At 40.7% G+C, this 17,192-nt stretch overlaps 1 protein-coding gene across 1 annotated transcript in view; it reads right to left on the reverse strand.

Annotated features, from left to right (window-relative positions):
* CACNA1G (calcium voltage-gated channel subunit alpha1 G) overlaps positions 1 to 17,192 on the reverse strand; it is a 359,907-nt gene that overhangs the window by 128,573 nt on the left and 214,142 nt on the right. Inside the window, exons 23-24 of the mRNA XM_069953244.1 lie at positions 13,984 to 14,073; positions 7,758 to 7,971 (exon numbers count right to left, since the gene is read on the reverse strand). Coding sequence (XP_069809345.1) covers positions 7,758 to 7,971; positions 13,984 to 14,073 — 304 coding nt within the window. The remainder of the gene's footprint in view (positions 1 to 7,757; positions 7,972 to 13,983; positions 14,074 to 17,192) is intronic.

Here is a 17,192-nt window from a genome sequence, read left to right on the forward strand (position 1 = left end):
CTGAGGACAAAAGTAAGAAACTAAGGGACATATCAGCATGTTAGGTTTGTATAACCTGCTGTTAGTTTCCCTTTAAAGTCTTGGTTATCTGTCAATGTAGTAACAAATTACTGTTTACTTTATGGCTGGTCGATATTTTGGAAGACTACACATTAAAAAACAATATAGAAACAGCCTCATCTTCTGGGATGACTGAGTGCTAGCCATAAACTCTGAGAAAATGTTAGCTGTAAAATACCTTATTCAACTGCATGGAATAGTCCCTGGAAGGAAGCAGTTCAGGTGAGAAAAGCATCTTTCCATAAAATAAATTAAATTAAATTTGAGGTTTAAAAAAAAGATTTATTATATTGGAGCACAAGAGGTTTGGCACAGTAACAGAACTTTCCATCTTCAGGTGATATCAGCCTACATCTACCAGCCATAGAAATGAATTCTTTCTGTTCTCACTTGCGGGCTGGTTAGTTGTCTGAACTATTAAATTATCATATTTCTGATCGCGCATGATCAATGGCATAAACTAAAAAAAAACTTAAGTCCAAAATTGCAGATTTTAGGTCACATTACATGCCAGAAAAATATGAAATGATATGGTGTTTGTTTTCCCTTCTCCACTCCCCCAATGCCCTCCTACAGTGTCTTTGGGTCCCCCACTGAAAAATCTCGCTGCCACCTCCAAAATTGACTTATCTCAGCAGTAAAAGCCAATCACTGGCCACAGCGCTGTCATGTCTCAGTTAGTGATTGGCTCAGCAGGCCGTCACTACAGAGACAAATCCATCTTTGAAGTGGCAACAGCATCAGAAGGGAACAAAATGTTTTTTTCTTGTGGCACTGGATATCAATAGGATCATTCAAAATAGAGATTAACGACGACTTTCATCGCTGCTCCGTTCCCTGCCACTCCTCCCAGGATGCAAGGAAATGCTTGATCCAAACCTGGGAAAATTCTCCCAGTTTCCCAGGATTGCATTCAGCTTTTTCCCGACACCCAGGGTGGAGCAGTAGAAAGTAGAGTAGGGCTGAAAGGCAGGCGGCTTAATGAGCTGATCGCTGTTAAAGCGAAGTGATTCGCTTTGTTTAGATGAGCGTTTGGCTTATCTCTAATTGAGAACCTAAAAAATACATTTATTAGGTCTGTGAATAGTGTCAAGAAGGTGGGGCTTGGGGTTCTCTGAGTCCTAGAACTACTAGGTCTCACTGTGCAGTTGGCCCTGCATGCCACAAACTATGCAAAGGGGCGGACACACAGCAAAGTGTGGTGTAGCAGTGCTAGGGTTCTGGGGACCATGGACACCGCCTACTTGACACTATTCACAGCTGGAATAAGTGCATTTATTTACTGGAAAAAAAAATAGACTCAAGCAACCAAAGTATGTTGTGAATACTTTTATTGGTATCTATCCAGCAGTGCCACCAGCTCTGTAGGCATTGAGGGGTTAACAGATTCACTTTAAGGCTTCAGAAAATGCATTAATAAAATTGCAGTAATTCTAAACATGCAGAAAACCAGCAGGTTAGGATTTCTGCTAACACTTGTGTTGTTGACACTGTAACTTGCATGTCAGACTGCAATCACATTCACTGGTTAGACTCATTACCTGCAATCTAACAGTGAGACATTGTAATCTTTAAAGATTTAGCTGCTCCTTGTTGGATTTCCTCTTTACTAAGTAAATTAATTTGAAAAGGGAGGTAGATATTAGGGATCACTAGCCAGTGCAAGTCGCAGCTGATTTAACTGGCATTGGTGTTGTTGCTAAAGGTACTTTAGTATTTTGGGAGTTCTCTTTTGCATTTATGAGGAAAGCAAAATCTGTAGCTGTCGTTGTTGTGCTTTGCTTGGACAAAGAAGAATAGTAATCGTGCTGTTATCAAAAAAATATTTTCCCCTGTTCATCTCTTCTGAAATTCTGCTATGGAGGATACAAGTTCTTATTCTTAAATGGAGAAACGTTTCAAGAGGAAAAGTGCCAAGGATATCGCCTATCTAGACTGCAGCAAAGTTTTTGATACAGTCCCCTATAAGGAGCAGATAGAGAATTTATTGTCAGTAATTACGGACAGTATGGAAAGCTAAATGTATGCTAGGCTGTATAGCTGTATAGAGGTATAACTAGTAGGAAGAGGGAGATTGTGTATAGAGACCACCTCTAGTGAGACCACATCTGGAATACTGTGTCTAGTTCTGGAGACATCACGTACAAAAATATATTCATAAAATAGAACAGGTCCAAAGACAGGCTACAAAAATAGTGGACAGTCTGAACCAAAAAAATCAGGAAAGACTTAAAGGAAAACTATGGTTAAGAAAGATTTAATCCTGTTCAATCTCCACCCATAATATAAGCTTGTTTGTAATAGGTTTGAGCTATTTGTTTGAGGAACATCAAACTTCCTGGTAAACTTTGTCTTGACGTCTCTGTCCTCTCCCTCCTCTTTGAGCCAGAGGTCACATGATCTGTCTCGTCTATTGCCAGGCAAGCTGTAACACCTCATAGGGAATAGATGACCTTGTTATTTCATGTCTCTCTCTTTGTAATCTATTTATCTGTGTATAGATAGATAGATAGATAGATAGATAGATAGATAGATAGGCAAATAGATAAATACTGTGCTTACTGTGCAAAGCAGAAGCAGATCAAGGCAGTGGTGGGCAAATGCTACAAGAAAGGAGCGGGTTCCTGGCAGTTGGTTCTGAGGTGCAATGCATGCTGGGAGATGCTGGGTGTCATGATGTAAAACTAAAATAGTTAGTAACGTTTTGGATCTGGAACAGCATAGACAAGTTTGAAATGTGTCAAATAATTGGTGGGAGATCAATGCATCTATATGCTTTTTTTGCATTTTTTTATGGGATTGCTTGAGTTCCACTTTAAGGCTATGTTTACACTGCGTATGAATCCGTCCGTAGATCGTACCCCGCCGTACATGTGCGGCTGAAACTATGGGCGTGGAAAAAATAGACATGTGGCCGGATGCATACGAACCGCGAACATATGCCCGCAGTACAGTTATGCTTCCCTAGCTTGTTTCGAAGCGATCTGAGGCAGGTCATTTACTTGGAAATCTTTGCCCAGCCCCGTAAACCACACAGAACCTTTTGGATCGAAAAATCAAGTTCAATTTGGCTGAAATAAGTACTTCGTACGGGACTGCATGGAAATCCACGGCCGTGAGTTTCAACATTTCCGTCCTCAAACAATGGTCTTATTCATTTTTCACGGCGCTGTATCCGATCCGGCCGTAAGCTCATACGTAGTGTGCACTGTGCAGGCGTATATCGTATACTTTCAAGCGAACGCATCAACCTCAAAACTACGTGCGTATTTTCACGGTTCGCATTACGGACGGATTCATACGCAGTGTGAACATAGCCTAAAGCATATGCTGACCTGAATGGAGTGCAATCCATTCTGTTACCGGAAGTTTGTATTTTTGTTGTCATTAGCATGAAGAGCCCCATTCTCATCCAATAAGAATTGTGCATAGTGCACAGTGTGGTCATAGCCATAAACCTAACTGAAAATCTTTGAAGAAGCTCAATTTTGCCCAGCGATAGCTCTGAAACCTGAATGATCTGGAGAAGATCTGTATGGAGGAATGGGACATTCAAGAACTACAGGAAACATCTGACCTCTGTAAAGGTTAATGTAACCAAATATTCAGTTTTTTTTTTTTTTTGTATCTAATACTTATTTAAAAATAAAACTATGTGATTTTCTAAAATATTTTCCAGAAACTGTCTCTGACAGTTAGGCTATGTTCACACTACGTAAAACTACTGCCGTAGTTCTCCCCGCAGAACTACGGCCGTAGTTTTGCGGGGTGGAACATAACCTTACTTTCAATGGTATCTATGCGGTTCAGTGAATTCCGGCCGCAGAAAGACCTGTCAGTTTGCACAGTGAAGTGAACCTTTCTTGATAGAGAAGTTGCCGACCATTTCTTGATAGAGCAGTTGCCGACCATTTGAATAGCTACTTGTGCTAAGTGTTTTCAGCAGGAGGCTTTTAAATTATAATATACTGTCGGTGAACATGCAGTAGCATTGCCTCCAGTTGTATGAGTTCAGTCCCAGTGTTTTCAGAGGCCAATGTTTCAGAGGAACTTGTCTATTTTAAGTTGAATAAGGCAATGGGTCCATATGATGTTGACCCCAAAGTTCCTAAAGGGAACAAATCACTAGAAAATTGACTGTGCAGCTATAAAAACATTGCACAGCACAGAACAAATTGAGCACAGTTTCCATCCAGCCAGATCGCAGAGTGTTACTAATACGGCCATAAAATGTACTTTGTAAATACTACCTGAATAGGCATGGGGGTGGTCCTCAGCTGCTATCAAGTCACAGCTGTCAGGAAACATCTTTTACAATCTAACCTCCCTGAGAGTGTTGGCATTCACAGTTGGCTCTTCTGTGATGCTGCAGGCTCCTAAATAGTCACGACTACACTTAGCAGCTGAGGACCGCCCTTAAAACGCTCAAAAATGCACTTTGTAAATCCTACATAGGTAAAATTTACAAAGCGCATTTTCGGATCTTATAAGTAACACTCATAGAGATTACTTTTATGGCTGTAAAAAGTGCTGGGGGCCTTAAAGAAATGTTTTTATAGCTGTAGGGTCAACTTATTAGTGATTGTTTCTCTGATCTCTGATTTCAGGCCCCCTGACGGAACTGTATTACCAATCCCTCCAGGAGACATCACTGATGATTAGATAAGGGATTATGTTACTGTATATCCATCAACAAAAAAGGAAGTGGAAAAGAGCCCAGTAACTACAGACCAAGGTGGTGCCATATATATTGCCTATCTGGACTTCAGCAAAGCAGTTGATACAGTTCCCCTGATAGAAAAGTTAGTGCAAATTTGATGTTATCCCTGAATAGTTTAGTAGATTTGTGGTTGGCTGAAGGAGAGGTATTGTTGTTAAAGAAGTATATTCCAAATAGACTGGTAATGTATTACCAGTAATGTCTGTTTCTTGCTTCACTACAAAGGCCTTGGGGTACCAAAACATATTAAACACTCCTTTAAAAGACTGCAAAGGCCTTGGGGTACCAAAACATAATAAACACCCCTTTAAAAGGCCCCATTTTGGAATCTACATCCCTTAAGGTATTTATTAGTTTTGGGTGGTAAAAATTGAAAATCAAAATTTTTTCAAACAATCTTTTGAAAATTCCTAATTTTATCATTGTCAACTGACTATGCCCGATTTATACGGATCAATATGCTACCACTTACAATGAATTTTCCAACTGCATAAATGATCCACTTGTCCATCGGCTGATCAATAGCTCTTACATGGGTCAGTTATTGAGAACTAGCTTTCCTATTAGATTATATTGCTGTAAAATGTAACAGTAAGCAGGTACATGTTCTTAAATTTTGCAACTTAGAATCTTTTTCAGAATAGAAGTTGAGGTCACATAAAAATAATCATTAATCAGTATTATAAGCTTCTCTAAATCACATGCTTACCAATAAAATGTATTAAAAGGGTTTGCCATAAAAAAAAATAACTAATACTTTTTTTTTATAATAATATTGATTGCAGTAGCCACTATTACATACCCCACCTCAATGTTTTGTAGGGCAGTGCCTATGTACTGAGATATAGCCCCAGCCCTGTCAAAGATATTCTGCATTCAGGGCTTAAAGTGTTATACAGGGGTCCAGGTCCTCATAAAGTGTTGAAAATACTAAAGCAAAAGAATAGCAACTCCTCATTAAAATGTTTCTTTGAGAGAAGCATCCATTTTAAAATGGAAAACCCATTTAATCACTGTCAAACCTACTAGCTAAATTGCATCACCACAAAGTATCTCCATGCTTTCTGACTTTTTACATGCACAGTAGTCAAGATATTTAAAGTGCAATTTATTTTGTTAATAAGCCTTGTTTAATTTTGCTCTGAAATATGTATCTGCAAGTCAATTCACTGGCTATTATATAAGTTCAGGAAAGCATGTTTTGCAATTGGATGCATACTATGATAGCACATGTACTGTAGGGTCAGACAATATGCAAGGAGAAAGACATAAAAACTATGTTACGTTAAAGTGCCAATCCTCGAAAAGGAGACCAATCACCTCCCTGAAGAAAAAAGAGCTGGTCTAAGTACCTAACAGCTGATGGGCACTGCTCTCTGACATTGTGCCCAGTCTACAGTGGAGCGACAATTTCATCGTGTTGCCTCCGAACCCTTCCCAGCCACTCACTCTTGATTGGCAACCTAAGCGTTGGGCACCTAATGCAAAGCCCAGCGTTCAGGCTGCCAATCAAGTGTGAGTGGCTGGAAAGAGGGTGGAGGCAGCGTGATCACATGCCGCTGCACCTCTGCCTTCATGTCTAGTTACCAGCCACCAGGACAGACAATTAAATATAAAAAATGATAAATTGCTGACCCACCAGAGACTACATTGGAGAGCTGTGCCCAGCAGCTGTATGGTATTGAGGCCACCTCACTCTCCCTCAGGAAGGTGATTGTTACCCTTCAAATTTTAATACTTTAATTCAAAGAACTGGTATCATTCGTTCACCAAAAGTTTTTTTTATATTTTGTTCATAGGTTGTCAGTAGTTATGATACACTGCATTCTGTTATACACTCAACAGTAAGGCTTATGCAGTAGGCTTTCAAACTTGCTCCAGAGTTAGCTGAAGATAGCTAGAATTTTATCTTCTATATCTATAGATAAACAAACTTAAAGAGGATGTACCACCAGGTACATCCTCTTTAACCTGACACAGGGAAAGAACGGCTCCATCACGGGAAAGCCGGTGCCGTTTTTCGATCTGCGGCCCGGTTCCTCTGTACAGCACCGTACAGCACAGTGCTCAATTACTGGAGGTAATTCTCTCTCCTCTATGACGTGGCTCCTTTGATTCTAACTGAGCAGCGTCATAGAGGGGAGGGAATTCCCTCCCACCGGGGGCGCCAGCCTACCTTCAGTGCTTGAGCACCGGCCGATAACCGTGGAAAGAACGGCGCCGTACAGGAGAACCGGGCTGCGGTTCGAAAAACGTGACGGCTTCCACGTGACGGCACTGTTCTATCCCTGTGTCAGGTTAAAGAGGACGTACCTGGTGGTACGTCCTCTTTAACTCCAAGCTATATATTTATACATCAGAATATAAGTTTAGAACTAAAATGACGATAAAAGGTAGCCAACCATTTTCCCATTCACTATGTGGCCATCAATACTGCTCATTGAAGTTTATAGATCTCTTTTATAGATATTTGTTCAGCCAAACTACTGAATATTGGAATTAGAAAGCAACTTTCAAGTCACTAATATAAATTACTTGTAAGCCTATACCTCACATTTCTTTTTATACTATTCTTCATATTACAATGCCTTGGATTTGAGAAATGTAATAGGTAACCTACACACTGTTGCCTGACCCTAACTTAGCAGAAACTGTTAACAGGCTTTTGTTATAAAACCTTCAAGGTACATTGTGTGAGTGGTAACAGCAAAACAGAGGACAATAGGGATATTTGGGCTCTAGTTGCATGGTATACCTAGACCTAATTGCTTCTATGTGGCTTTTGGAGAACCAATTACCAGTAAGTTTAATAGCAATATTAAGATGTTGCACAATCTTTCCCCTGACAACTATTATTCTACCTCTCCATGCACAGAGACTACAGTATTCATGCCTCTAATAAGCGGCCATCTCAGCAAGGGAGTGAGCGCCTTCAAAGGTCAAGCAGCACTCAAAAATATTTTAGAAAACTACCGACCAGCCAGCTCTCTCTCCTTACTCCTTCTCTTTTTCTCCATCCTGCGCAGTCTTTTCTCTTCTCTTCTCTTGGCCTCTTCTTCCTCTTGGTGCTGTCGACATTTGTGAAAATTCTCCACCACCACCCCCACAAACATATTCAGGACAAAGAAAGCAACAATCAGCAGGAAGGATATAAAGTATAGAAGCATCCAAGGGTTGTAGTTCATCACTGGCTGAAAAGAACAAACACTGAAATTAAATAGGTAAAGTAATTTAATTAAATTAATTTAATTAATACAGAGATGATCCAGGTTGGTTTAAGGGAATCTGTCAGCATCCGGGCTCTACCTAAGGTGCTGACAGTGTGCTGTAGTTGGCAGTCCTCTAGTGAGCATGGAACCTTTTGGTAATTTGTTCGTGCAGTGGATTATGCACAATCCTAATGTAATGAAGTGTCAAAGTGTTGTTTGTGCCACACTCTGGCATGCCTCACAACTCCTTTCTCCTCCCTCCTCTTCATGAATAATGAATGCTGCCCGGCCTGCTCGCTTAGCTATCAGCCAGTGTCTCTGATTGTAAATGGTATGTAGGCTCTCAAGGAGTAGGTCCTATATATATAATGTTTGTGGAGGGCGAATTAATTGCAGAGAGGTTTTAAAGTTAAAATATATCACATCTTTATCTTCTTAAAAACTATATAAAAAATTCCATAAATTTATATCTCATAAACATAATCATGCAGAACGAATCATAACAAACAGATCACAAATAGCTCAGTTCATAAAAACCAATAATAGGTTAAAAATCCAAAATTCAAGGTTCTGTGATATAGTTAGCCAAAATAGAACGTCCGCGCAGGGCCCTTGCGCTTACTAATCTGTCGATTGAAATCGTGGCTTACATATAATAGAGTAGGTATCCTTATGGTATTTGGATGTTATATTAAATGTTCCCAGACTCTCTAGCCTTTTGCCTCGTACTAGTTTGGGACCGGATAGTGATAGTTGCAATATTGCGATATTGTTTCAGTGTTCCAATGGGGCTTGATTTATATGCCCTTGTCCAATTGGAGGTTGCACTGTGTCCAACATATAGAACTTAGTTCAAAAGATCCCACTTTGTGTGCACATATCAAAGTGGTGATTTATAGTGTCTCATATCTGCAATACGATGCAGTAAATACTTATATACTTGATAGTATAGACAAACTGTGTTGGTGGATATTCCACCTCTCACGAAACGTCCAGTGGTCAGCAGCCGTATAGGTGATGTGTCAGTTAGGCTCTCAATTACAGGCATGTATATGATTCAACAGGAGGCTGTCACTGTGTCCGCATGGTGTAGAGCGCGCGCTCGTTTGAATAATAACTAGTTATCCATTCTTCACTGAGAAAAGGAGTGAGCATACTCCAGAAACGCATCTGAAAAGGATAACTTAGCTGATATAGATATTTTGGCTTATATCCACATACTCCCATAGCCTCCACTCTGTTATCAGAGATTCAAACGAGCGCGCGCTCTACACCATGCGGACACAGTGACAGCCTCCTGTGGAATCATATACACGCCGGCAAGTGAGAACAGCACAGACCGGAGAGCGATTCGCTCCAGAGCCTGACTGACCTATCACCTATACGGCTGTTGACCTACTCTATCATATGTAAACCACAATTTCAATCGACAGATTAGTAATCGCAAGGGCCCTGCGCGGACGTTCTATTTTGGCTAACTATATCACAGAACCTTGAATTTTTAACCTATTATTGGTTTTTATGAACTAAACTATTTGTGATCTGTTTGTTATGATTCGTTCTACATGATTATGTTTATGAGATATACATTTATGGAATTTTTTATATTGTTTTTAAGAAGATAAAGATGTGATATATTTTAACTTTAAAACCTCTCTGCAATTAATTCGCCCTCCACAAACATTAGATATATAGGACCTACTCCTTGAGAGCCTACATACCATTTACACTTTGCATTATTCCTGGGCGTCAGAATAGTAGTGCACTCGGAGTACACACTCCTCAACATTTCCCATTATCCAGAGTAGGGTGTAGCGAACACACATTATATATACAGTGTCTCTGATTGCAGATCAGTCCCCTGTAGTCAGTTTATGTGTATAAGAAAAACACTATATACAGTATATATATATATAAACAATATATAGTTGAGTCTCTGTCCCTCTAATGTGTTGTAGCTGTGGTCTAGGGGTAATTTTCTCAACGTAGACACAGTGATCGGCACTATCGCATATGTGTACACAGTCTAACTGTTGTGCCTCTTTACTGTAAACTTGCCAAATGTCAGTAATTGGGGTGCTCCTCCCAAATAGCAAAAGATACGATCATAATGCAAAACAGGAGAAAGATGATCGGAGGGCACTCACCATTTAAAACTTGACTTTATTGTAAATGTCTTAAAATCAGTCCATTTTCTCTGGTGATGCAGACGCCAGCACCATGCGGTATAGCATACGTGACAGCTGTTTCGCATGCGTAAGCACGCTTCTCCAGGGTCTTGAGAAGCGTGCTTACGCACGCGAAACAGCTGTCATGTACGCTATACAGCATGGTGCTGGCGTCTGCATCGCCGGAGAAAATGGACTGATTTTAAGACATTTACAATAAAGTCAAGTTTTAAATGGTGAGTGCCCTCCGATCATCTTTCTCCTGTTTTGTGGTCTAGGGGTAACTTACCTGTCTAGAGACCTGCCAGCAGGTCATTCTTTGGTTCAAAACCGTATTGAAATTTAGTGAATGGCCACCATTTAATAGCAAATAATTGCGTTATTTTAAAAACAATGGCTGTTGTTTTGAAATAATGGCCATTATTTGACATTAAATGATGGCCATCCACTCAATTTCAACAGTTACCCCTAGACAATAGCCCAAACACATTTGGGTTAAGAGATATAACTATACCTGGAGTGTTTCTTTTAGTCATAAACTGCCTACAGAGGACTGATGTGCAATCACAGACAGCTAAGCAAGCAGGAGGCTGGGCAGCATTGATTATTCATAATGAGGAGGGAGGAGGAAGGAGTGGTGAGGTGTGCCAGAGTGCAGCGCAAACAACACTTTGACACTTCATTACAGTAAGATTGTGCATAATCCACTGCACGGACAAATTACCAAAAGGCCCCATGCTTACTAGGGGACTGCCAGCTACAGCACACTGTCAACAGATTCCCTTTAAGGGCCTGACAGATTCCCTTTAAGGGCCTATTACATGGGGTTGTTTGTGTGGCTTTGCGCTAACTATAATTAAGCTGTCTAAAGAGTAAAGTGTGAACATTGCTACAGAATCATTCGAAAACCACAATTAATATAATTTCTTGTCACACATTGGTGGAAATTTATCAAACATGGTATAAAGTGCAACCAATCAGATTCCACCTTTCATTTTCCAAAGAGCCTGTGAGGAATGAAAAGTGGAATCTGATTGGTTGCTAGGGGCAACTGAGCCAGTTTCACTTTACACCAGTTTGATAGCTCTCCCCCATTGTTTTGATCATGAAGTATACACATTTAGGTATTGTTAAGATTCGGAATTAGATCTGTACTTACAGTTCATCTTTAGATAAAAATATTTGCACTTCGTACCAACATTTTAATATACACTGCTCAAAAAATTAAAATAAAGGAAAAACCTAAACCACACAATGTAAACACAAAGTCAATCACACATCTTTGAAATCAAACTGTCCAGTTATGAAGCAACACTGATCAATTTCTCCTGCTGTTGTGCAAATCGAACAGACAACAGGTTGAAATAATAGGCAGTAGGCAAGACAACCCCTCTAAGGCTGGGTTCACACTACGTATATTTCAGTCAGTATTGTGGTCCTCATATTGCAACCAAAACAAGGAGTGGATTAAAAACACAAAAAGGCTCTGTCCACACAATGTTGAAATTGAGTGGATGGCCGTCATATAAATAACTGTCATTATTTCAAAATAACAGCAAAATAACAGCCGTTGTTTTAAAATAACAGCAAATATTTGCCATTAAATGGCGGCCATCCACTCAATTTCAACATTGTGTGAACAGATCCTTTCTGTGCTTTTAATCCACTACTGGTTTTGGTTGCAATATGAGGACCAAAATACTGACTGAAATATGCGTAGTGTGAACCCAGCCTAAAGGAGTAATTTTGCAGGTGGTGACCACAGAACTTTTCTCTGTTCTTATCCTTTTTGGCTGTTATTTGGTCATATTTGCATTCTGGCAGAAGCTGCTCAGGTAGTGTTGCTATTCCCAGATGGCACATCAATGCAAGCTGTGGCAAGAAGGTTAGCTGTGTCGGTTAGCACAGTGTCCAGAGCATGGAGCAGATACCAGAAGACACTAAGGCCTTATACACACGTTCCAAGTACCACAGACGTGACATTCGTGAAAGGCCTTACATGAACGCAACCCCGCCCCGTACAGCCTCATTTGTCAATATGCTGCTGGTCATGGGGAAAGTGTTTGTGGCACAGTATTGAAGCAGCCACACCACTGACCAACACAAGGAAGCAGAGTCTAAATGTCCTTTGGTTCTTCACCCTTTATCTCTCTCCAGGGTGTGTAATCTGGACTTCTGTGGCCAGAGGACCAGTGTAGTCCTGGTGTGAGCAGCAGCTGGTTCATCCCCAAGTCGTTGTTGTGCTCACAGTCCAATACTGTGCACTTGGAATTTGCCAGAGAACACCAAGACTTGCAGATTCAACATAGAGGTCCGAATGCTCTTCACAAATGAGAGCAGGTTTACATTGAGTATATGTGACAGACATGACTGTCTGGAGATGCCTTGGAGAATGTTCTGCTACCTGCAACATCTTCCATCATGACCGCTTTGGCCGTGGGTCAGTAATGGTGAGGGGAGGCATCTCTTTGGAGGGCTGCACAGCCCTCCATGTGCTAGACAGAGATACCCTGGCTAAAATTAGGTATCGTGAGGAGATTGTAAAATACATTGTGACACCATATGCAGATGCAGGGGGACGTGGTTTCCTTCTGATGCATGAAATGCCAGGCTTCATGTGGCTAAAGTGTGTGGACTGGTCTGTTCCCCAGAACTGAATCCAACCAAGCACATCTGGGACATGGAAGAACTTGTTTCATCCACCAACGCTACATTGCACCATTGTCCAGGAGTTAACTGATGCTTTAATCCAGGTCTGGGAGTAGATCTCTCAGGAGTACATGTGTGCACAGACGCAACCAAATCTGTGATTGCCTCATCCGGACATCTCCTGCCGCGCACAGGTCACCGCCATCTTGCCTAAACATGATTCTGGATAGTGTATGACCACTGTTTCCCTCTGATCCCTGAATTAACCCCTTCACTAATAGCTGCTGCAGGCAGTTGACACTAGTACAAGCAGGTGCCAGCACCAGCAGGTTTGCAGCCACCTGGGGAGTTGTGTGTGGAGCTAGAGCTAACTGGTTAACCCCTTCTTTAATGATATAGTTCTTTATTTAAATAGGACACCTTATTTACCTTATTTTTGGGTTGTGGAACAAATTCATTTTCTGAATTTCAATTATTTCTTATGGGAATATTTGCTTTGATACACAAGTGATTTCGTTTACAAACACGTTCCTGGGACGAATTATGCACATAATCAAAGGTTTCATTCCAAATCCAGGCCTCCATTGAATATTAATTTTCATTTATTAATTATCATTGATCATTTTTATGTTTTATTGTTCTCAATGCATGTAATCAGTAAAGCTTTGCAACTGGAATATTTCATTCATCGAGATCTAGGGCGTGGTATTTTAGTGTTCCCTTAATTTTTTTGAGCAGTGTATATTAATATAGGTAGCAGTAAGATTGCTTTACAACTATAAATTGACACATTAGGGTAAATTGACTAATTCTGCCTAAAACTTAGTGTAATCTAAGTTCTGTCTAAAACCTAGATAGTGTCATCATAATGGCTGTATAAAAAAAATTGGTGCTTCTTGTTTGACATTTTATCTTCTTTTGTCTACTGTTGGTGTCTCATTTAAAGTCAAGCTCTCTGTCCTTACCAGTGAAGGAATGAAAAATGTCTTAAACACAATCAACTTTAAGCCAGAATTCTCGTGCAACTGTAATAGTAAATCTGTATGTTGGAAACAACATAGTACCATAAAATACCATTTTATGTAATAAAAAATGTATTTTGTCAAAATGTTATGCTACAATGAACTAATATTCAAGCAAATAATAAAATAATAGAACATATTTGCTAACATAGTACCTGCTGGTCAACTCCAACTGCATCCAGTCCATCATACATGATGTCAACCCATCCATCTTTGGATGCCAGGACAAACAAAGACATTAAAGCCTGTAAAGATACAAATGATAAACATTCACACATTGACATAAAAGTAAAAAAATCGGTTTTAATGGATGGCCATCATTTATTGGCCAATAACAGCCGTTATAATATGAATAATGACCAATATTTTAAAATAATGGCCGGTATTTTATGTAAAATGGTGGCCTTTGAATAAAATAGAATTAATAAGATACAATTCTCTTTGACATATAGGCAAAACTAGAGATGAGTGAACCGAACTTCACGAACTGAGATTTGTTATGAACGTTGCAAAAACTAACCAACTTTTTTGAAAAGTTTGTCCAAAACAGCGGCTATGAAAATGGTAGTAGTTGTTAAAGGGTTTGTCGTTAAATGCATAAGTTCAAGGGCTTATCCATAATATTTTGATGCCGGTCAATGAGCTCTAAGGCACCCTCCCTGCGATTTCACACTGCCTCCTTTAATATATACTGTATATATATATATATATATATCTATATCTATATATCTATATATATAGATATATATATATATACAGTATATATTAAAGGAGGCAGTGTGAAACACAGTGGCCAGTCACCAGAAATGCAGGTTTATTCCTTAAAACTGGAACGCCAGTGTGCAGGCAAGAAAAACATGGAGCCGGTATGTCCCACTAAGGCAACAGCCATTTCTCACGTCTGCTCTTCCAGCCTAGTGGTGTTCCAGTTTCAAGGAGTAAACATTAGAGATGAGCGAACTGGGTTCGGGTTCGAGTCCATCCGAACCCGAACGTTCAGTATTTGATTAGCTGGGGCTGCTGAACTTGGATAAAGCTCTAAGGTTGTCTGGAAAACATGGAAACAGCCAATGACTATATCTATGTTTTCCACATAGCCTTAGGGCTTTATCCAACTTCAGCAGTCACCGCTAATCAAATGCTGAAAGTTCTATATATATATATTGTGGCATGGTGGGGCTTTGAGAGGCAGTTCTATGCCTCTGGACTGGGAATTGGAGTGGTGGAGCTCTATTAGAGACTCCAGAGCTTCCCAGGTGATGGCTCCCAGGTGAAGACTCCCAGGGTGGGAGGACACAGGCAGCGCTAGGCCTGTGGGAGATGCAGACAAGAAGTCTGGGTGAGGCCAGTGTAACTGGTGATGTTGAGCAGTAGGCTCAGAAAGTCAGCTAGGGAAGCTGTAATGTGTAGTCAGTGGCTATACAGCCCAGGTTTTGTTTTATTTGCAAAGTGTTGCTTTTGTTTTATGTTTTGAATGGATAAATAAAGCTGACTGTGGTCAGTATAAAGCATACAGCACTGACTGGACTGCAATTTGTGATGTGCCAACCGTCTCAGGAGAAAACCACGGCACTCGATATTGCAAGAATAAGTGAAAAGTTTATTTTTTAGCAAAATGATATACGGTATTTTACTCCGACCATACATAGAAAATAAAAGAGCTGAGACCAGGTGCAACGTTTCGGTCCGCTATGGACCTTCCTCAGGCAATAGGGTCTCTTAAATGCTGCATGAAGGGAGAGAGGTCGACCTCTCTCCCTTCATGCAGCATTTAAGAGACCCTATTGCCTGAGGAAGGTCCATAGCGGACCGAAACGTTGTACCTGGTCTCAGCTCTTATATTTTCTATGTATGGTCAGAGTAAAATACCGTATATCATTTTGCTAAAAAATAAACTTTTCACTTATTCTTGCAATATCGAGTGCCGTGGTTTTCTCCTATACATAATTTATGGGTGAAGAACCCAGTTACCACTGAGCACCGGCTTCCACATTTAAGGCAGAGGTGTGCAGCACTGATCCTATATAACCGTCTCAGGAGACCCAGGAGATGGCGATCCCAGCCAGTGAGTAACCCCCAGATTGTCACTATATATACATATATATATATATATATATATATATATATATATATATATATATATATTAGTGATGAGGGAACGTGCTCGTCCAAGCTTGGTACTCAATCGAGTATTAGGGTACTCGTTACTCGGACGAGCATCTCGCGATACTCGAGAAAATCTCATCATCCGTTTTCTGTAAGTTTGGGCGCTATTTCTCAGCCAATAAACATGCAGGAGACTCTTTGGTATATCCTGCGATCACGTGGGACCCATACATGTCGATAGCAGCGATTGGTTGGCCAGATCAGATGATCCTGCCATATAAAACTCGGCGACGGTAGTACTCTCTTCAGACGTGTGCTGGGAGAGATCAGGGAGAGAACTGCTGCTACTCAGGGAGAGTGTCAGTGTAGGATTTAGCGTTTCAGTAGGCAGAGAATACTAGCAATACAAACAAACAGCCCTTTTAAGGGCTTCAAATCGTTTTTTATTAGTATTACTACAGACTGCTGGCTGGGACTTGCAGTGCTGCTAACATGATTTCAGCAGCACACTGTGGTGACCGGCTGCTGGCAGAAAGGGGACATTAGGTGTTGCATACAGACCCCTAAGAAATGCAGCACTGCTCAGTGTACTCTTTTTTGATTTTAGGGCTGGTGGTGCTGCTATATTACACTCTATTGCTTGGATTTGTAGTACATCCTGCATACAACTTCACTGTTGTGCTGATTTTGAAGGAGGTGTCAGATTGTGTATAGTTCACGCCAATACCAGATTGAACCGTCCAGCCCCCCCTAAACTAGTGGGCACTACACTGTATTTCTGGTATTTCTAGTACATCCTGCATACAACTATTTCACTGCTGATTATGAAGGGGGTGTCAGAGTGTCTATAGTTCACGCCAATACCAGATTGAACCGTCCAGCCCCCCCTAAACTAGGGGGCACTACACTGTATTGCTGGGATTTCTAGTACATCCTGCATACAACTACTTCACTGCTGATTTTGAAGGGGGTGTCAGAGTGTCAATAGTTCACGCCAATACCAGATTGAACCGTCCAGCCCCCCCTAAACTAGTGGGCACTACACTGTATTGCTGGTATTTGTAGTACATCCTGCATACAATTACTTCACTGCTGATTTTGAAGGGGGTGTCAGAGTGTCTATAGTTCACGCCAATACCGGATTGAACCGTCCAGCCCCCCCTAAACTAGTGGGCACTACACTGTATTGCTGTGATTCTAGTACATCCTGCATACAACTACTTCACTGCTGATTTTGAAGGGGGTGTCAGAGTGTCTA

The sequence above is a fragment of the Dendropsophus ebraccatus genome, chromosome 14 (assembly GCF_027789765.1).
Source record: "Dendropsophus ebraccatus isolate aDenEbr1 chromosome 14, aDenEbr1.pat, whole genome shotgun sequence".
NCBI classification, from domain to species: Eukaryota; Metazoa; Chordata; class Amphibia; order Anura; family Hylidae; genus Dendropsophus; species Dendropsophus ebraccatus.